Raw genomic sequence first — 14,902 nt, forward strand, 5'->3', positions numbered from 1 at the left:
AGGATAATAATTATATATATTCAATAGACAATACACAAAGTGATCTTTTTATGTATGATACAACATTCCTTGTAGCTGCTCATAGAAATGATTGACACCTGGAAAACCATCCTGTTAATCATACTGCGTGTGTGTGAAAATACCTAATTATGCATGTCGAATTTCTCAAGGCAAAAATAAAAAAAAAATTCTCGCATTGCATCACTGCGAATGAAACCAATGTTTCGCTTCCATACTTGTCAGATTGCAGGAAATGTGACAACCGAGGAAGAAAGATCCAGGGAAGGATGCCAGTGTGTGTTTGTGTGCTTCTGCTCGTCACATTAGCGGAGTATTGTCTTACATGTGTGCATCGTTAGCTTAGCTGAATGGTGCCATCAGCTCACGTAGCTCATGTGGACTAGGGGGCCTGTTGTTGCCAGCGTCCCGCCTAATTGAACGTGTATTGACGGGAATTCGCCCGAATGAGTCAAAGAGACGTGGTCCTGGGAGAAAGGAGGCACGTGACTGGATTAACATCTACCTGTCACCCAGGCGGCATGAGCGCAATCAGGATGAAGGAGCTAAATGACAGCAATCGGGGGAGACGCGTCCTCGCCTCCTTCTGTGCCAAGAAGAGCTGTGCACTGCAATTATGCAAGCGTCAGCCTCGGCGACAGCGTCTAATTTTCAACCTGATTTGTGTTGGCGGAAAGCTGCAAAAGAAGCCTATAATTCGGATGCCTTCAGCTTTATGCTAATTGGCTAGCACTGACGATTGCACCTTTGTGCTGTTGTAAAACTAGCCCGCGTTAACGTCACTGTGCAACGCAACAGTACTCCCCCTACAGGTGTAAATTGTGGTGTAAGATGGATTCCAACCAGGCACCTTCTGGATGTGAACATTTGAATATGGTATTCTTAAAAATTCATCAATTTCAGCATTTTGAGGTAAACTGGAGCGTATACCTTAACCAAGGTGGATTCATATGAATACACAAAGTTCCTCACTGCTTAAAACTATTTCATTAGCATTGTCACACATGTAGAGGTGAAGGTTGTCATATTCATTTATTATTATGTATTATTAATATTATTATATTGTTCAATAATGTTATTAATTATTAATATTACTATATTTGTTCAACAATGGTAATATAATTAATAATATTATTAATAATTATTATTAATTATTATTATTATCATTGTAAGAATATTAATATATATATATTATATTAATAATATTATTAATAGTAATTATTAATATTATTGTTATTATTATTAAATAATAAATAAATTACGTTTAAATAAATAAATAATAACAATTATAATTATTATAATATTATTATTGAACAAATATAATAATAATTGATAACATTAATGAACAATATAATAATATTAATAATAAATAATAATAATAGCAGTGAAATATATAATATTTATATAACTAATAGTAATAATAATGATGATAGGGCTGCACAGCAGTCTAGTGGTTAGCGCACAGGCCATACAGCCAGGAGACCCAAGTTCAATTCCACCCTCGGCCATCTCTGTGTGGAGTTTGCATGTTCTCCCCGTGCATGCGTGGGTTTTCTCCGGGTACTCCGGTTTCCTCCCACATTCCAAAAACATGCTAGGTTAATTGGCGACTCCAAATTGTCCATAGGTATGAATGTGAGTGTGAATGGTTGTTTGTCTATATGTGCCCTGTGGTTGGCTGCCGACCAGTCCAGGGTGTACCCCGCCTCTAGGCTCCAGCAACCCCCACGACCCTTGTGAGGATAAGTGTGTTGAATACAATCCCTTTAAATATAGGATTTTTGAGAAGCTTGAGCTGAAAAAAATGTCTGCAATTTGGGTCATGGGTTGTCACTAAGGGTGACGGTGGGTCCCGCAGCCAAACCAGTTGAGAACTCCTACTCTAGATTACTTCAGTGCATTTTAAAATCTAAAAAATGTATCAGGAATGAAATAAAGTCGACTCCCTGGTAAAAAATAAATCGTTCATTAAACTGATTTCTTTGATAGCGCTGACGCCAGGTAAATATGATGACACAATCCACCATGGTGGCATGTGGGATAAAGTATTCCCTTTCATTGAGACCCCTGGGGGCGGCTCCCATCATAAGATAATCGCTATTGCTCAAATAGGACTATTTCTGCTCACGCGGATGGAGGAGCTCCTCAGACGACAGCGGCACAATGAGACAGGATGGAGCTCTAAGTGCTGCCAGAATGCTTTAAATAATAAAGGCTCAAGGGGCCTCATGAATACAGTATTATGTAGATGTGAATGGAGGCTTTTCCCCTTTCGGCTTTTTGCCCCCCCCCCCCCCAAAAAAAACAAAAAAAATAAAACACTCAGGAAATAAGAGGAATGGGGGCAATATGAATACACAAAACTTTGAGGCCAGCTATGCGATGTAAGAGGGATGTAAATGCTTTTATTGTAAAACAGAATTGAACTGGGTGATTATAAATTAAATATTTAGTATGTCTAGCTTACAAACTCAATTTGTGTAACCAAATGCCTGTAGAGTCTGATGACTTAACTAGCGACCACCAAGGATAATTTGTCTGACGTCATTGCAATGCATTGCAAGGTTTTCTTTATTTACATATAATAAAAACGCAAATGTTTTTCACATCACATTTATAAATCTGATTGTCTTCTGTAAGGCTGTTTTATGAAATAGCTTGTTACAGGTTCGGAGAGATCGCAGCAGAGAAATGATCACAAACAACGACTGTATGTATATTAATGATATTTAATGATAAAACACACAGCAGTTCACAACATTTCCCATCATGAGTTATTATGCTAGACACAAGCTGTCACCCCCATGCCCCCACATAACACTCCAAACAACACAGTTCAGATCCAGAATAGCATACCTTACCGTTGACAGAGGGCGGAGAGCCAAAACACCCCGGTAGAGTAATCTGGAAACCGAAAGCTGGACACTCGTGCACAGTTCACAGCAGACTCTAACCGGGATTGAGAAAACAAATGCTTTATAGACTCGCCCGTGCGAAAACAGGTGGCCAGCCTGTCTCCGCAGGAGAGGAGTCGTCACCTCCGTCCTCTGCCTCAGGCACCTCAATGTCTCACAACATTCTAGTTCGTTTCTCACAACATTCTAGTTCGTTATCAGGATATGGGAATAATATTTACCCCGTTGCCGGAACAAGTTAAAAACAAGTTATATACGTGTGAGAACTCAAAAGGTGTGCGAAGCAAGTCATATAGCTGTCGCAAAAACAAGTATCTGAGTGTAAAAGTGTGCGAAGCAGGTTATATAGCTGTCGCAAAAACAAGTATATGAGTGTAAAGAACAAGTACAAAACATGCATTGCATAGCCATGTGGGTCAGCTCAGGACAACACAAATAACAATTTCTTCCTTCATTCCACCCTGTGGCCTGAGCTGAAACCACCACTTAATTGATAAACCGTTCAGGTAGATCACCCCCATTTTACAAAACGTGTGCTGCGTAACCATGTGGGTCAGCTCAGGACAACACAAATAACTATCTCTTCTTTCATCCCACCCTGTGGCCTGAGCTGAAACCACCACTTAATTGATAAACCGTTCAGGTAGATCATCCTCATTTTCAAACATCCAATTGACATAGGCATCCCCCTGGTGAAACAACATCATAATGTCATGACTCCCGCTTAACATGTGCCCAATAACAAATCGATACATACGGATACGATCAGGAAATGTTAAATGCAGGGGGTCCGAACGCCTTGGCCACCAGGATACATGATGACCCGGAGGGTCAGCTTCCACAACCATCTTTGTTATCTCCCTCCCAAACGGCCCCAAATCATCGTATAGCTCTATTTTCATTATTCAAGAAACTGCGTTATAAATCCGTCGCGACAAAATAGCTCGGGTGCGTCTAATATACCAAAACATGCAGCAGTTAAGTAAAGTCATCAAAGCCAAGCATATGATAAGAACCAATAATGGAGGGGCTAAGTGTTGCCGTGCTGTTATCGACATTCCTGCAAATATATCCCACCAGTGATGGGCCGAAGCTTGCTCAATCGTTCTGGCGGCATGTACCACCTCATTCCGGGCGATCATGGTGGACACCTGCAACCTGGACACATCTGCCAAATGAGTTTTCACAAGATGCTTAAGTGTCTCTGAACGGTTCAGTGCGCTGCTGAAGCGTGTCAGATCCACCCGCCAAGGCAGCGATAGGGCTTGCCATTGCACAGTAGACAGTCGGTTTGTCCAACTGAAATTTGTGCAAAATCGAAACGATTGATTGTGCCAGGTAAACAGATGCACGTCCCATAAACATCCGGAAAACGGTGTCGTTGGCAACTGGGGATGTGGATTCACTGTTGCTACACAAATAGAGTGGGGCCCTACCTGATATAGCAAGTCCTCAGGCTTCTCCACATTCCAATCACACAGTGCCGTGTCATTCGTAAAACATGGGTCTCGATATATTTGCATTTGTAAGCATACAGTCCCCTTGTCCATTACGTCACAACCTTCCAGATCATAAGTCAGGTTAGTCTGTGGACTAAACCAGTCCCCATGCGTTTTCAAGAAATAATAATGGTTTCCCACTATTAATGGCAAAATCCGATATCTGCATATGGTCATGGGTCGGGTTACGTTTACTTCCAACCACATTCCTTGACAGTGTGTTTCATTGCACTGAGTCAGGCTAGGTTTAACTTGTAACCATACGCGGTCCGATATGTTCCATAAGTGTCTCCACAGCTGCACTGCTGAGGAGGTCAATGTTCTCAACAAACGTTCCTGCTGAACTTTAGCATTAAGCATTTGCAAGGTACATTTGGTACTATTCAACGCGATCCTAACATTGTGTAAAACTCCTGATGTTGCATCCCACATATCAATGTTCCACCCCAGAAATGCGTCTAGTACATGAGCTCCCCCTTTCTGTAGTTCTACAGTTGTAGGCATCCATTGTGCCACCCTGCGGAACCCATGAGCTGTGGCCTGACCTGTGGATGATAACATGGATCGTGTCACTTCCCCATCAATGGTGTTGGATACTCCTAACAAAGTTCCTGTTCCCCCTAACAGTGTATCATACCACGCTCGTTTGTTCCTTCGTGGCTTGCAGGTTGGTATCGATGGCAACCTTATCTCCCAATGAATCTCATTATGTGTCATCTGGTACGCCATGTGTGTGCATGATGTCACTATTGGCACTAACGTAGGGTGTGTCACCTGCTGGTGTTGTGGTACTACCAAAATGACCCAGATTGTTGACCTGCGTCCCGTGATCTCCGTTGAGTTCGAAATCCAGATGTCAGTGTCGCCTGATGTTACCGTCCATTGCTTCCCATTGGTCGATGAGCATGATACGTCCTCACGAAATGTGAAGGGATTTTCCGTCAGGAAGGGATTTCCCGTTAATCGACAGAGGCTTGCTTCAGCTTCAACGGTGACGTTGCATCCCGTTCTCAGGATCATGGACCATGCGTGTGGTCCTTGGTAGGGGTCGCAATCCACGGTGATGTTTGCAGTCTGGCAGACGGACCACGCAGGGCAGCGGAAGTTATCCTGCGTGCGATTATTGGTGCTGTTCTTCCATCCCACTCGAACCACGCGAGGCAAGCGAAGAGCTCCTTCCACCGGTGTCACCCAAGAGTGCGTGTTCCTCGGGCCGCATGCAGGCAGGACAGCCAGGAGAGTGCCCCAACCAACGACATGGCCATCTCCTGGGCGGGACCCCATGGTACGGTGATCCTCGGGCCCCTTCCGCCGGACGTCCCACCAGCAGCCTTAACATCCACGCTCCGACGCTCGCCACCAGGCTGTGACTGAAAAACAAAACACATGCTCCTCCCAGTCCAATCATGGATATTTTCGGTCCCTTGAATTTAGCAGGATTGCCTGAAATTATTGTGGTCTCCGCCCCTGTATCAACTAAAGCTCTTACTTCCTGATCTGAGCTTTTCCAATGAATAATCATATTTACATGAGGCCTAGGGTCTTCTTGCGACCAGCGGGGTACAAATTTGGCCGCTGCCTCCGGGGCTTGACCCCCATCCTATTCAAACTCAGCTAAGGGGGGGTAAAGACCACCGCCTTCCGAAAGGGGGTTCTTACCCTGTCTCTCCCACATCCCGAGCGAGCCCAGATCTGTCAACAAAGCCAATATCTGACTAAGGGGCTGATCTGTGTTGCCCATCAACACAGTCAGAACAGTGAGTTTATAATGTGAGGGTGCCGTTCGAATCATCAAATCCCTCACATTTTTTGGGAGTGTTGAATCATATACATGGTCCAGCTTCCCTATGAACAATGCTTCTCTTACCATAAGGCGAGTGAGGCGCTGCTTTGCTCCCTCCCCACTTACCACAAAAGTTCGTATTTTCACCTCATCACCCCTGAGATTTTTCCTCTGCTTGCGAGTAACATGCCTCGTGCTAGCAACAGCCTTCTCACACATCCGCTGTGAATTAGCTTTTTTGCACTCCAGCAATGTTATTTTAGTTTGTAACATCTGATTCTCCATGTTAAGTTTATCAACTTGTCCTCTTAGTTTCAACATTTCATGCTCCAGGCTAGTGTATTTTTCTGTCTGAATTTTCCATGCCTGCGTGCATGCCCACATGCACTTAACAGCTCCTCCAAGCGGAGCTTTGGGTTTCACCACAACCCTAGACAAAACCTCAATCAAATCATGAACATCAGCGGTATTTTCTGTCCATGCTTCCGGACCAGAACTCCCCGCTTGCAACAACTTATCAGCTACCGTCTTCCACGGCACTGCCCCCCACCCCGGGACAACTCTGCTCTCCGCGGCGGGAGTATTTTCCTTTTTCCTAAACATTTCTCTCACTGAGTCTCTCCTTTTCAAAAAGTTTTAGGTTCGTGACGCCAAAATGTTTTATGAAATAGCTTGTTACAGGTTCGGAGAGATCGCAGCAGAGAAATGATCACAAACAACGACTGTATGTATATTAATGATATTTAATGATAAAACACACAGCAGTTCACAACATTTCCCATCATGAGTTATTATGCTAGACACAAGCTGTCACCCCCATGCCCCCACATAACACTCCAAACAACACAGTTCAGATCCAGAATAGCATACCTTACCGTTGACAGAGGGCGGAGAGCCAAAACACCCCGGTAGAGTAATCTGGAAACCGAAAGCTGGACACTCGTGCACAGTTCACAGCAGACTCTAACCGGGATTGAGAAAACAAATGCTTTATAGACTCGCCCGTGCGAAAACAGGTGGCCAGCCTGTCTCCGCAGGAGAGGAGTCGTCACCTCCGTCCTCTGCCTCAGGCACCTCAATGTCTCACAACATTCTAGTTCGTTTCTCACAACATTCTAGTTCGTTATCAGGATATGGGAATAATATTTACCCCGTTGCCGGAACAAGTTAAAAACAAGTTATATACGTGTGAGAACTCAAAAGGTGTGCGAAGCAAGTCATATAGCTGTCGCAAAAACAAGTATCTGAGTGTAAAAGTGTGCGAAGCAGGTTATATAGCTGTCGCAAAAACAAGTATATGAGTGTAAAGAACAAGTACAAAACATGCATTGCATAGCCATGTGGGTCAGCTCAGGACAACACAAATAACAATTTCTTCCTTCAAAGGCAAACACTGACATAGTTTATGTTGTACAATGTCATGTGAATTACTAATCTATAGGAAACTCATACAAACAATAATAGAAATATAGTCCAAACAAACCTTGCGCTTTGATTATGTGCATTATTTTGAGTCTATGTATTTTTACTTGCAAGATGGCATTAGCTCTCATTAACTCATTCAATACCGAAGATAGTTATACGTTTTTATAAACCCCAACAATGCATTTATACATTTTTTTACATTTTTTTGCACAAGAGGGGAACGGAGGATCCATCCATCCATTTTCTATGCCGCAAATCTTTGAGTAGAAGCATGGCATTGCTCAAATACATAAAGTTGATAGAGAAAAGTGAATAATTACAAGTGAAAGGACTGGCCGTGTTCATTCTTTCACAATCCAGCGCCAAAGCACTGAGTCTCATGTGCTCTGAAACCGTAACGCCCAGTATGAAAAATCTACCAGAGTCAAAGCAGAATAATTTACAGCACAGCAATGTGAAAACTGAGTCTTAAATATAAGGACTGTAGACTGGAGAGTTGTGGAGTGCTTCTGAGATCTGAGAGATCTTAGCAAAAAGGTAAACAATGTACTGTTGGAGCTTTTCTGTTATTATTCAGTTATTATTTTCATTTTTCAGACAAAACGCTGCAGTTTTATTTAAGTTAAAAATAAGCCTCTTGCGTTCATTCATTGTTTGTACAGTCAGTTTTATATTTGTTATGCAAAATGTGGTCTTATTTTCTTTTCAATTGAATTTACAGTGGGTTGCAAAAGTATTTATACCCATGAGCAACACTCAATTTCTCGGCACAGAAGAAAGAAATGTTTTTTTTTTTGTGTTTGCATGAACGGACACACCACAAACATGACAATCCACCGCTGTTTATGTTCATAAGCACATTGCATAAGTCTGTATTACAGACCAGACACTGAAGTTGTCATTTTTAGTCGAAAATGATTGCACACCAAAAACTGTTGCATCACAGTGTCGCAAGCCTACCTGTGACTCATATAGACTTCATTACACCCCAACGGTCACCTGTCCACTAGGGGTGTGAATCTCAGCACTGGGGACGATTCGATACAATACTTTAACGATACATGGAGCAGTCAGAAAACTTCAGAAGGAAAGTTCTAGAAAAGCATATAGAGATGGACAAAGCTATGCAGCCATTGCAGGTTCTGTCAAAGAGTACTGTTGCATCACTGGTCCAGAAGTGGAAGCATCCGAAGTGAACCTCCGAAGAACCAAGTGTCCATCCAAGATCACTGCCGAGTGGAAAACTGCTCAGGGAAGCAAGAGCAAACCTCTCAGAGACTCTTGAAGACCTGAAGCAGTCTCTCCAGGTTACTGGGACTAATGTACACAATCCAGGATAATCCCACACTTTACACAACGATGGCCGTTTTGCAAAGAAGAAGCCATGCCTGAAGAAACAACATCTAAAGGCTCATTTGCATTAATGCGGGAACGAGTGATCTGTTCAGATCAAACGAAAACTGAACCTTTTGGCCTGAACACCAGAACGTATGTTTGGTGCAAGGCCAACACAGCTGATGATCCGCCTCATACCATCCCTACCTTGAAACGTGGAGGTGGGAACATTGTTACGCACATGAATAGTGAGTAACATTGACATCCTGGAGAAGAACCTCTTCAAGTCTTCAGAAAGCCTAAACCTTGGAAGGAGGTTTATCTAATGATCCAAAATATACAACTCGAGTGACACAAGATTGGCTCAGAAAGAAGAAAGTGAAGCTTCAAGATTTCCAAAGTCAGAGCCTGGATCGGATCTCAACCCAAAAGAACACTTGTGGTGGGATCTGAAGAAGATCACCAAGGAACCCAGGGCTCGACAATAACGATGTACCGATGGCCCGGGACAAGTTAAAACTAAATTGGGGCAAGTAAATCCAATCAGTGATATTCCCGTCGGGCAAGTGCACTTTGGCATGCCATACTGCCAAGAGTTTTTTTAAAAGCGGTTCTTGTTGGGTGTTGGTAAAACACGGACTGCGTAATTCCGGTGGTAATTTGCAAACCAATACTTGCAAATCTTGAAATGGACCAATCAGAATCGTTTATTTAGACCGCGGTCCGTAGTCCACAGTCCGCGTTTTACCCACACCCGTTCTTGTTCGCGATCAACCAATCAGCGATGGTTTGACTAGGAAAACATCTATCATGGCGTCCCTGCCAACATGGTCTAATTCTTGAACAACTTGTGAAGGAAAACAGCAAAAAGTGATGAAGCAGTGCCTCCTAAACAAGTATTTTATTAGCGGCAGCAAATCAAATGATGGCAAAGGTGAGTGAATCACATTGCTGTGACAATTTGAAGTGGTCACAATGAAACACCACCCATTAGATCCAATACCAAGTGCTGATTTTGCACAAGCTACAAAATCTAGCGCTTCCATTTCTCTGTATATTTTTCTCACCTTTTGCTTCACAAATTATTGTTTGACAATTGAGCTTTTTTTCTGGACTAAAAACACTTTACTAGTACACAAATGTGTCTATTCAATAATGTTTCAATGTGGTGCACAACTTATAAATATCACTGCTTACTACGACTACCATGTGTAAAGTAGTATGGTAATACTCTCATTTAATCTTTATTTGAGATTTTCATGTGATGCCACAAAAATGAGATGATATCATTATGGCAGTCTTTTCATTTTACATGGGGGCAAGTTTGGGCAAGTAGTTCTCACCTTAAGGATTCCCCATGGGCAAGTCATTTTTGTTTTTAATGTAGAGCCCTGGAACCTGAAACAGCTATAAATTGTCATGTGCGTGGGTTTTCTCCGGGTACTCCGGTTTCCTCCCACATTCCAAAAACATGCTAGGTTAATTCGCTCCAAATTGTCCATAGGTATGAATGTGAGTGTGAATGGTTGTTACCCCGCCTCTTGCCCAAAGTCAGCTGGGATAGGCTCCAGCATATGCAATGTACAGATTGAGCTCAAAACTGAAACTAACCAGAAGTCCCCCCCCCCCCACACTATTTGAGATGCACTGGTGATGTGCAGGGTCTCATATGCAGTATTTGATATTCATATGAGCTTGTCTGTTTGACGCAATTGTAAGGCAAAATAAGGTTAAAAATAAAAAATAAATAAATGCATAAACGGACCTAACTCAATTTTAATTGAAGACCCCTCATCTACACTATATGAGACGGACATTGATTTTATTCAAGTGACATTTCAGCTTTGCTCTAGTATATATATATATATATATATATATATATATATATATATATATATATATATATATATATATATATATATATATATATATATACACACTGTACGGTATAATGCTAGAGCAGCGTCCTGCATGTCCGAGCTGTCAGGAAGCTGTCATGTCGTAGTCTTCTCCACTTTTCCGTGTGTAGAATTCATGAGCTTCAAAGAGGAATAAAATAAAAGTGTAAATGTGCACGTTTGTGTGTTCATGAACATGAACATCCATCGCCACGAGCTGATGCTTATACACCTCCGTGGTGCTCACGTGTGTGATTAGGTCTACCTTAAGCAAAGATTATGAGGCCTATTAGGTAAACATTCCTTGTCTAATCAGCCTTCAAGTCGACTTATTTCATTAAGCTCTCGCCACGTCTCTGCGCTCCATCAATGTTTCTCTGTCAATCAACAGGCCTCTCAAGGACTTGAGGGAGCGCTAACATTTTCAAGACTTTTTACATCAAACCAAATAAAATTAGACAAATATTCTTACAGTGTGAGATCTTCCAAAGATATCATAGCTGTATATTTCATTGTGGATTGAGAGTGTGACAAGGTAGCAATGCAAAACTCAAACTCTGCATTTAAAGAATAATAGGTAGTAGGAGGGCTGCATGGTGGAAGAGTGGTTAGCACACAAGCCACACAGCTTCAATTCCACCCTCGGCCATCTCTGTGTGGATTTTGCATCATCATCATCATCATCATCATCATCATCATCATCATCATCATCATCATCATCATCATCATCATCATCATCATCATCATCATCATCATCATCATCATCATCATCATCATCATCATCATCATCATCATCATCATCATCATCATCATCATCATCATCATCATCATCATTATTATTATTATTATTATTATTATATAAATAAAATAATTTAAATGAATAATAATAATTATTATTCTGTTATTATTGTTATTATTATTATTATTATTATTATTATTATTATTATTATTATTATTAACATTATTGAACAAATTGATAATAATAATAATGATGATAGGGCTGCACGGCAGACTAGTGGTTAGCACACGGGCCACACAGCCAGGAGACCCAAGTTTGATTCCACCCTCGGCCATCTCTGTGTGGAGTTTTCATCATCATCATTATTATTATTATTATTATTATTATTATTATTATTATTATTATTATTATTATTATTATTATTATTATTATTATTAAATAATAAATAAAATAAATTTAAATAAATAAATGAATAATAATAATTATTAATCCATTATTATTATTATTATTAATATTATTGAACAAATATAATAATATTAATAATTGATAACATTATTGAACAATATAATAATATTAATAATAAATAGCCCGAAGACAGCTGGGATAGGCTCCAGCACCCCCGCAACCCTTGTGAGGAAAAGCGGTAGAAAATGAATGAATGAATGTTTGATGGTACTCCGGTTTCCTTCCACATTCCAAAAACATGCTAGGTTAATTGGTGACGCCAAATTGTCCATAGGTATGAATGTGAGTGTGAATGGTTGTTTGTCTATATGTGCCCTGTGATTGGCTGGCCACCAGTCCAGGGTGTAACCAGCCTCTCGCCCGAAGACAGCTGGGATAGGCTCCAACATACCCCTAAGACCCTAGTGAGGAAAAGCGGTAGCGATCTTATCCAACGCGTCATTAACGTGTTAACTTTGACAGCCTTGAACTTTGACAGCGTCCTTCCTCTCCTCCTCCACGCTTGACCTCCCTCCCAGCTTCCCCAGTTCAACAATTGCTCCGTTGATAAGTAGCAGCATTCTCCTCCTTCTTCTCATTTACTGTGCACCGTGGCGCCTCTCCAAATTAGCATGTTTATTTATAGCCATCAATATTTAATTGAGTTTACTCTAATCTTCCGTTAGCGGCTTCACAAGTCTCGGCTCGGCTGTTGAAATATTAAAATTAATTGGAGTGGAGATACTGTAAAGAGGCTCGACTTAATTGTTCTGGGAGAGCAGGTAGTAGCGTCTCAAGTGCGGACGCTCTCAAGCGCACACGTGCATGCACACGCACACGGCATCTTGTGTATTTTTTATTTTTATTTTTTTAAGATTCCTTACTGAATGTAACACCTATTTTGAACCTCACACTAAGAAAACATCTATGATGAATAAACTGTGGTAAATGGAAATGAAAAAAAATCTTACATCTTTCAAGTACTTAATACATTTATGGACCATAAATAAATAAAATATTAAATAACATTAATTAGACAAAAATTATATATTATACATGCTATTAAATATATAAATAGTCGTCCTTGGCCAGTTTGCGCTTCCTATTTTGAAACTTCACTCTTTTCTAAAATATACTATACTACTGTATTAACTCTGTAGGCGCCATTTTTTTTGTATTTTGATGTTACCATTTCAAAAGGTTGTAGCTTAAAAATAGTTAGAGATAAAGGCATACTGTAAATGAGAAAAATCATCTGTATGACCCAAAATTTGTGATGGGAGTACATGTATTCATCGAATGTGCATATTATGACATCAGAGTTTGTCAGATCCCAGTCTCCACAACATCATCTCATCAAAATGTCTGACCCACTTGTGATACGCTTCCTCATCTCTCCAGCACCCCCAGCCATCATCGTCATCATCACTTACATCGTGAACATTTATCGTGAACATAGAAATATATAAAGTATCTAGGCCTTGGAATATTGTATTCTCAGGTCTAATCTATCAAAGCAGTGCATTGTTTTGTCTCCCCAATTGATACAATACACTCATATGTGACTTTACTTAATTATTATTTGCACTAAGACCCATTTATCATTGCACTAAAATTAATATATCTGCAATATGTCTGCTCCTGCATATGCTCCTGTGCAATATTATGTGTACTATATTTTGGATATCTTAAATTGTCTGTTTTTACTCTACTTTTTGTATACTTTTTTTTTAACTTGACTACTGCACTGAAAGGAGAAGCTCTCCAATCTCGTTGTACATCTTGTATAATGACAATAAAGGCCATTCCATTCCATTCCATGTGACAGGCTAAATCATAATCCCTGCATCCACACCCTCCCGTTCCCCCCACCATTACCAGCGTTTGAAAAGCCACCATGCCCCCTCCTAAACCCCAAACATTCATTCATTCATTCATTCATTTTCTACCACTTTTCCTCACAAGGGTCGCGGGGGGTGCTGGAGCCTATCCCAGCTGTCTTTGGGCAAGAGGCGGGGTACACCCTGGACTGGTCACCAGCCAATCACAGGGCACATATAGACAAAAAACATTCACACTCACATCTATGGACAATTTGGATTTGAATTTGAATGTGGTAGGAAACCGGAGCACCCGGAGAAAACCCACGCATGCACGGGGAGAACATGCAAACTCCACACAGAGATGGCCGAGGGTGGAATTGAACCCTGGTCTCCTAGCTGTGAGGGCTGTGCGCTAACCACTCGACCGCCATGCCGCCACCCCAAACATTGTTAATTAAAATTACATGTTTCTTGTTGATTGTGATGGCGGATTCGCTGCCGCTAGTACATGTTAGTTGAACTTGTACAAACTCCAACTCTTTGCATAAAACCCACAAACCCACAAAATGCAGTTTAAATTTACAGACGTCCGCAATTTCCTGGTAAAAAGTATTAACTTGGGGCTTAAAGGGCTAATATATTAATTAATAATATATATGTATATACAAATTTATGAATCCTGTTTCCTGTTTCATAGATTTTGAGGTGGAATGAGGGAGCGGTGTTCAAACCGAGGGGCGACTGTACACACACAACCCGCTAGACTAAAGACTACACTGCAGAGACAGTATGCCCTTTCGCAGATGCTGCAATGAAATAATGACTTTTTCGCATCGTGTCAATTGCTTCCAACACAACATGGCAGAAAAAAACTCAGCATTCCAGTCAGGATACGTTGAACCTCTGAAGATGGAAAATTGTCGGGTTGAATTAGTCCCACCATTTTGTTCACAAAGCAAAAAAAACATTAAAAAGGCAGCTTTTAAGGTCAGCGTGAAAGGAGGCTAGTCTGTCAAAAATCGC

The 14,902-nt window shown here is 41.1% G+C and overlaps 1 protein-coding gene across 2 annotated transcripts in view; it reads right to left on the reverse strand.

Moving 5' to 3' along the window:
- Window positions 1-2,667: 2,667 nt before the first annotated feature.
- The window catches only part of qkia (QKI, KH domain containing, RNA binding a), a 105,688-nt gene continuing 93,453 nt past the window's right edge, over window positions 2,668-14,902 (reverse strand). Inside the window, exons 1-2 of one of the 2 annotated variants that reach the window (XM_058091387.1) lie at window positions 7,091-7,699; window positions 2,668-5,802 (exon numbers count right to left, since the gene is read on the reverse strand). In XM_058091387.1, the coding sequence (XP_057947370.1) occupies window positions 3,839-5,716 (1,878 nt within the window). In that variant the 5' untranslated portion in view covers window positions 5,717-5,802; window positions 7,091-7,699 and the 3' untranslated portion in view covers window positions 2,668-3,838. Of the gene's footprint in view, window positions 5,803-7,090; window positions 7,700-14,902 lie in introns of those variants that run through there. The other variant, XM_058091386.1, reaches the window with a different exon arrangement.

The sequence above is a fragment of the Doryrhamphus excisus genome, chromosome 13 (assembly GCF_030265055.1).
Source record: "Doryrhamphus excisus isolate RoL2022-K1 chromosome 13, RoL_Dexc_1.0, whole genome shotgun sequence".
In the NCBI taxonomy this organism is placed as follows: Eukaryota; Metazoa; Chordata; class Actinopteri; order Syngnathiformes; family Syngnathidae; genus Doryrhamphus; species Doryrhamphus excisus.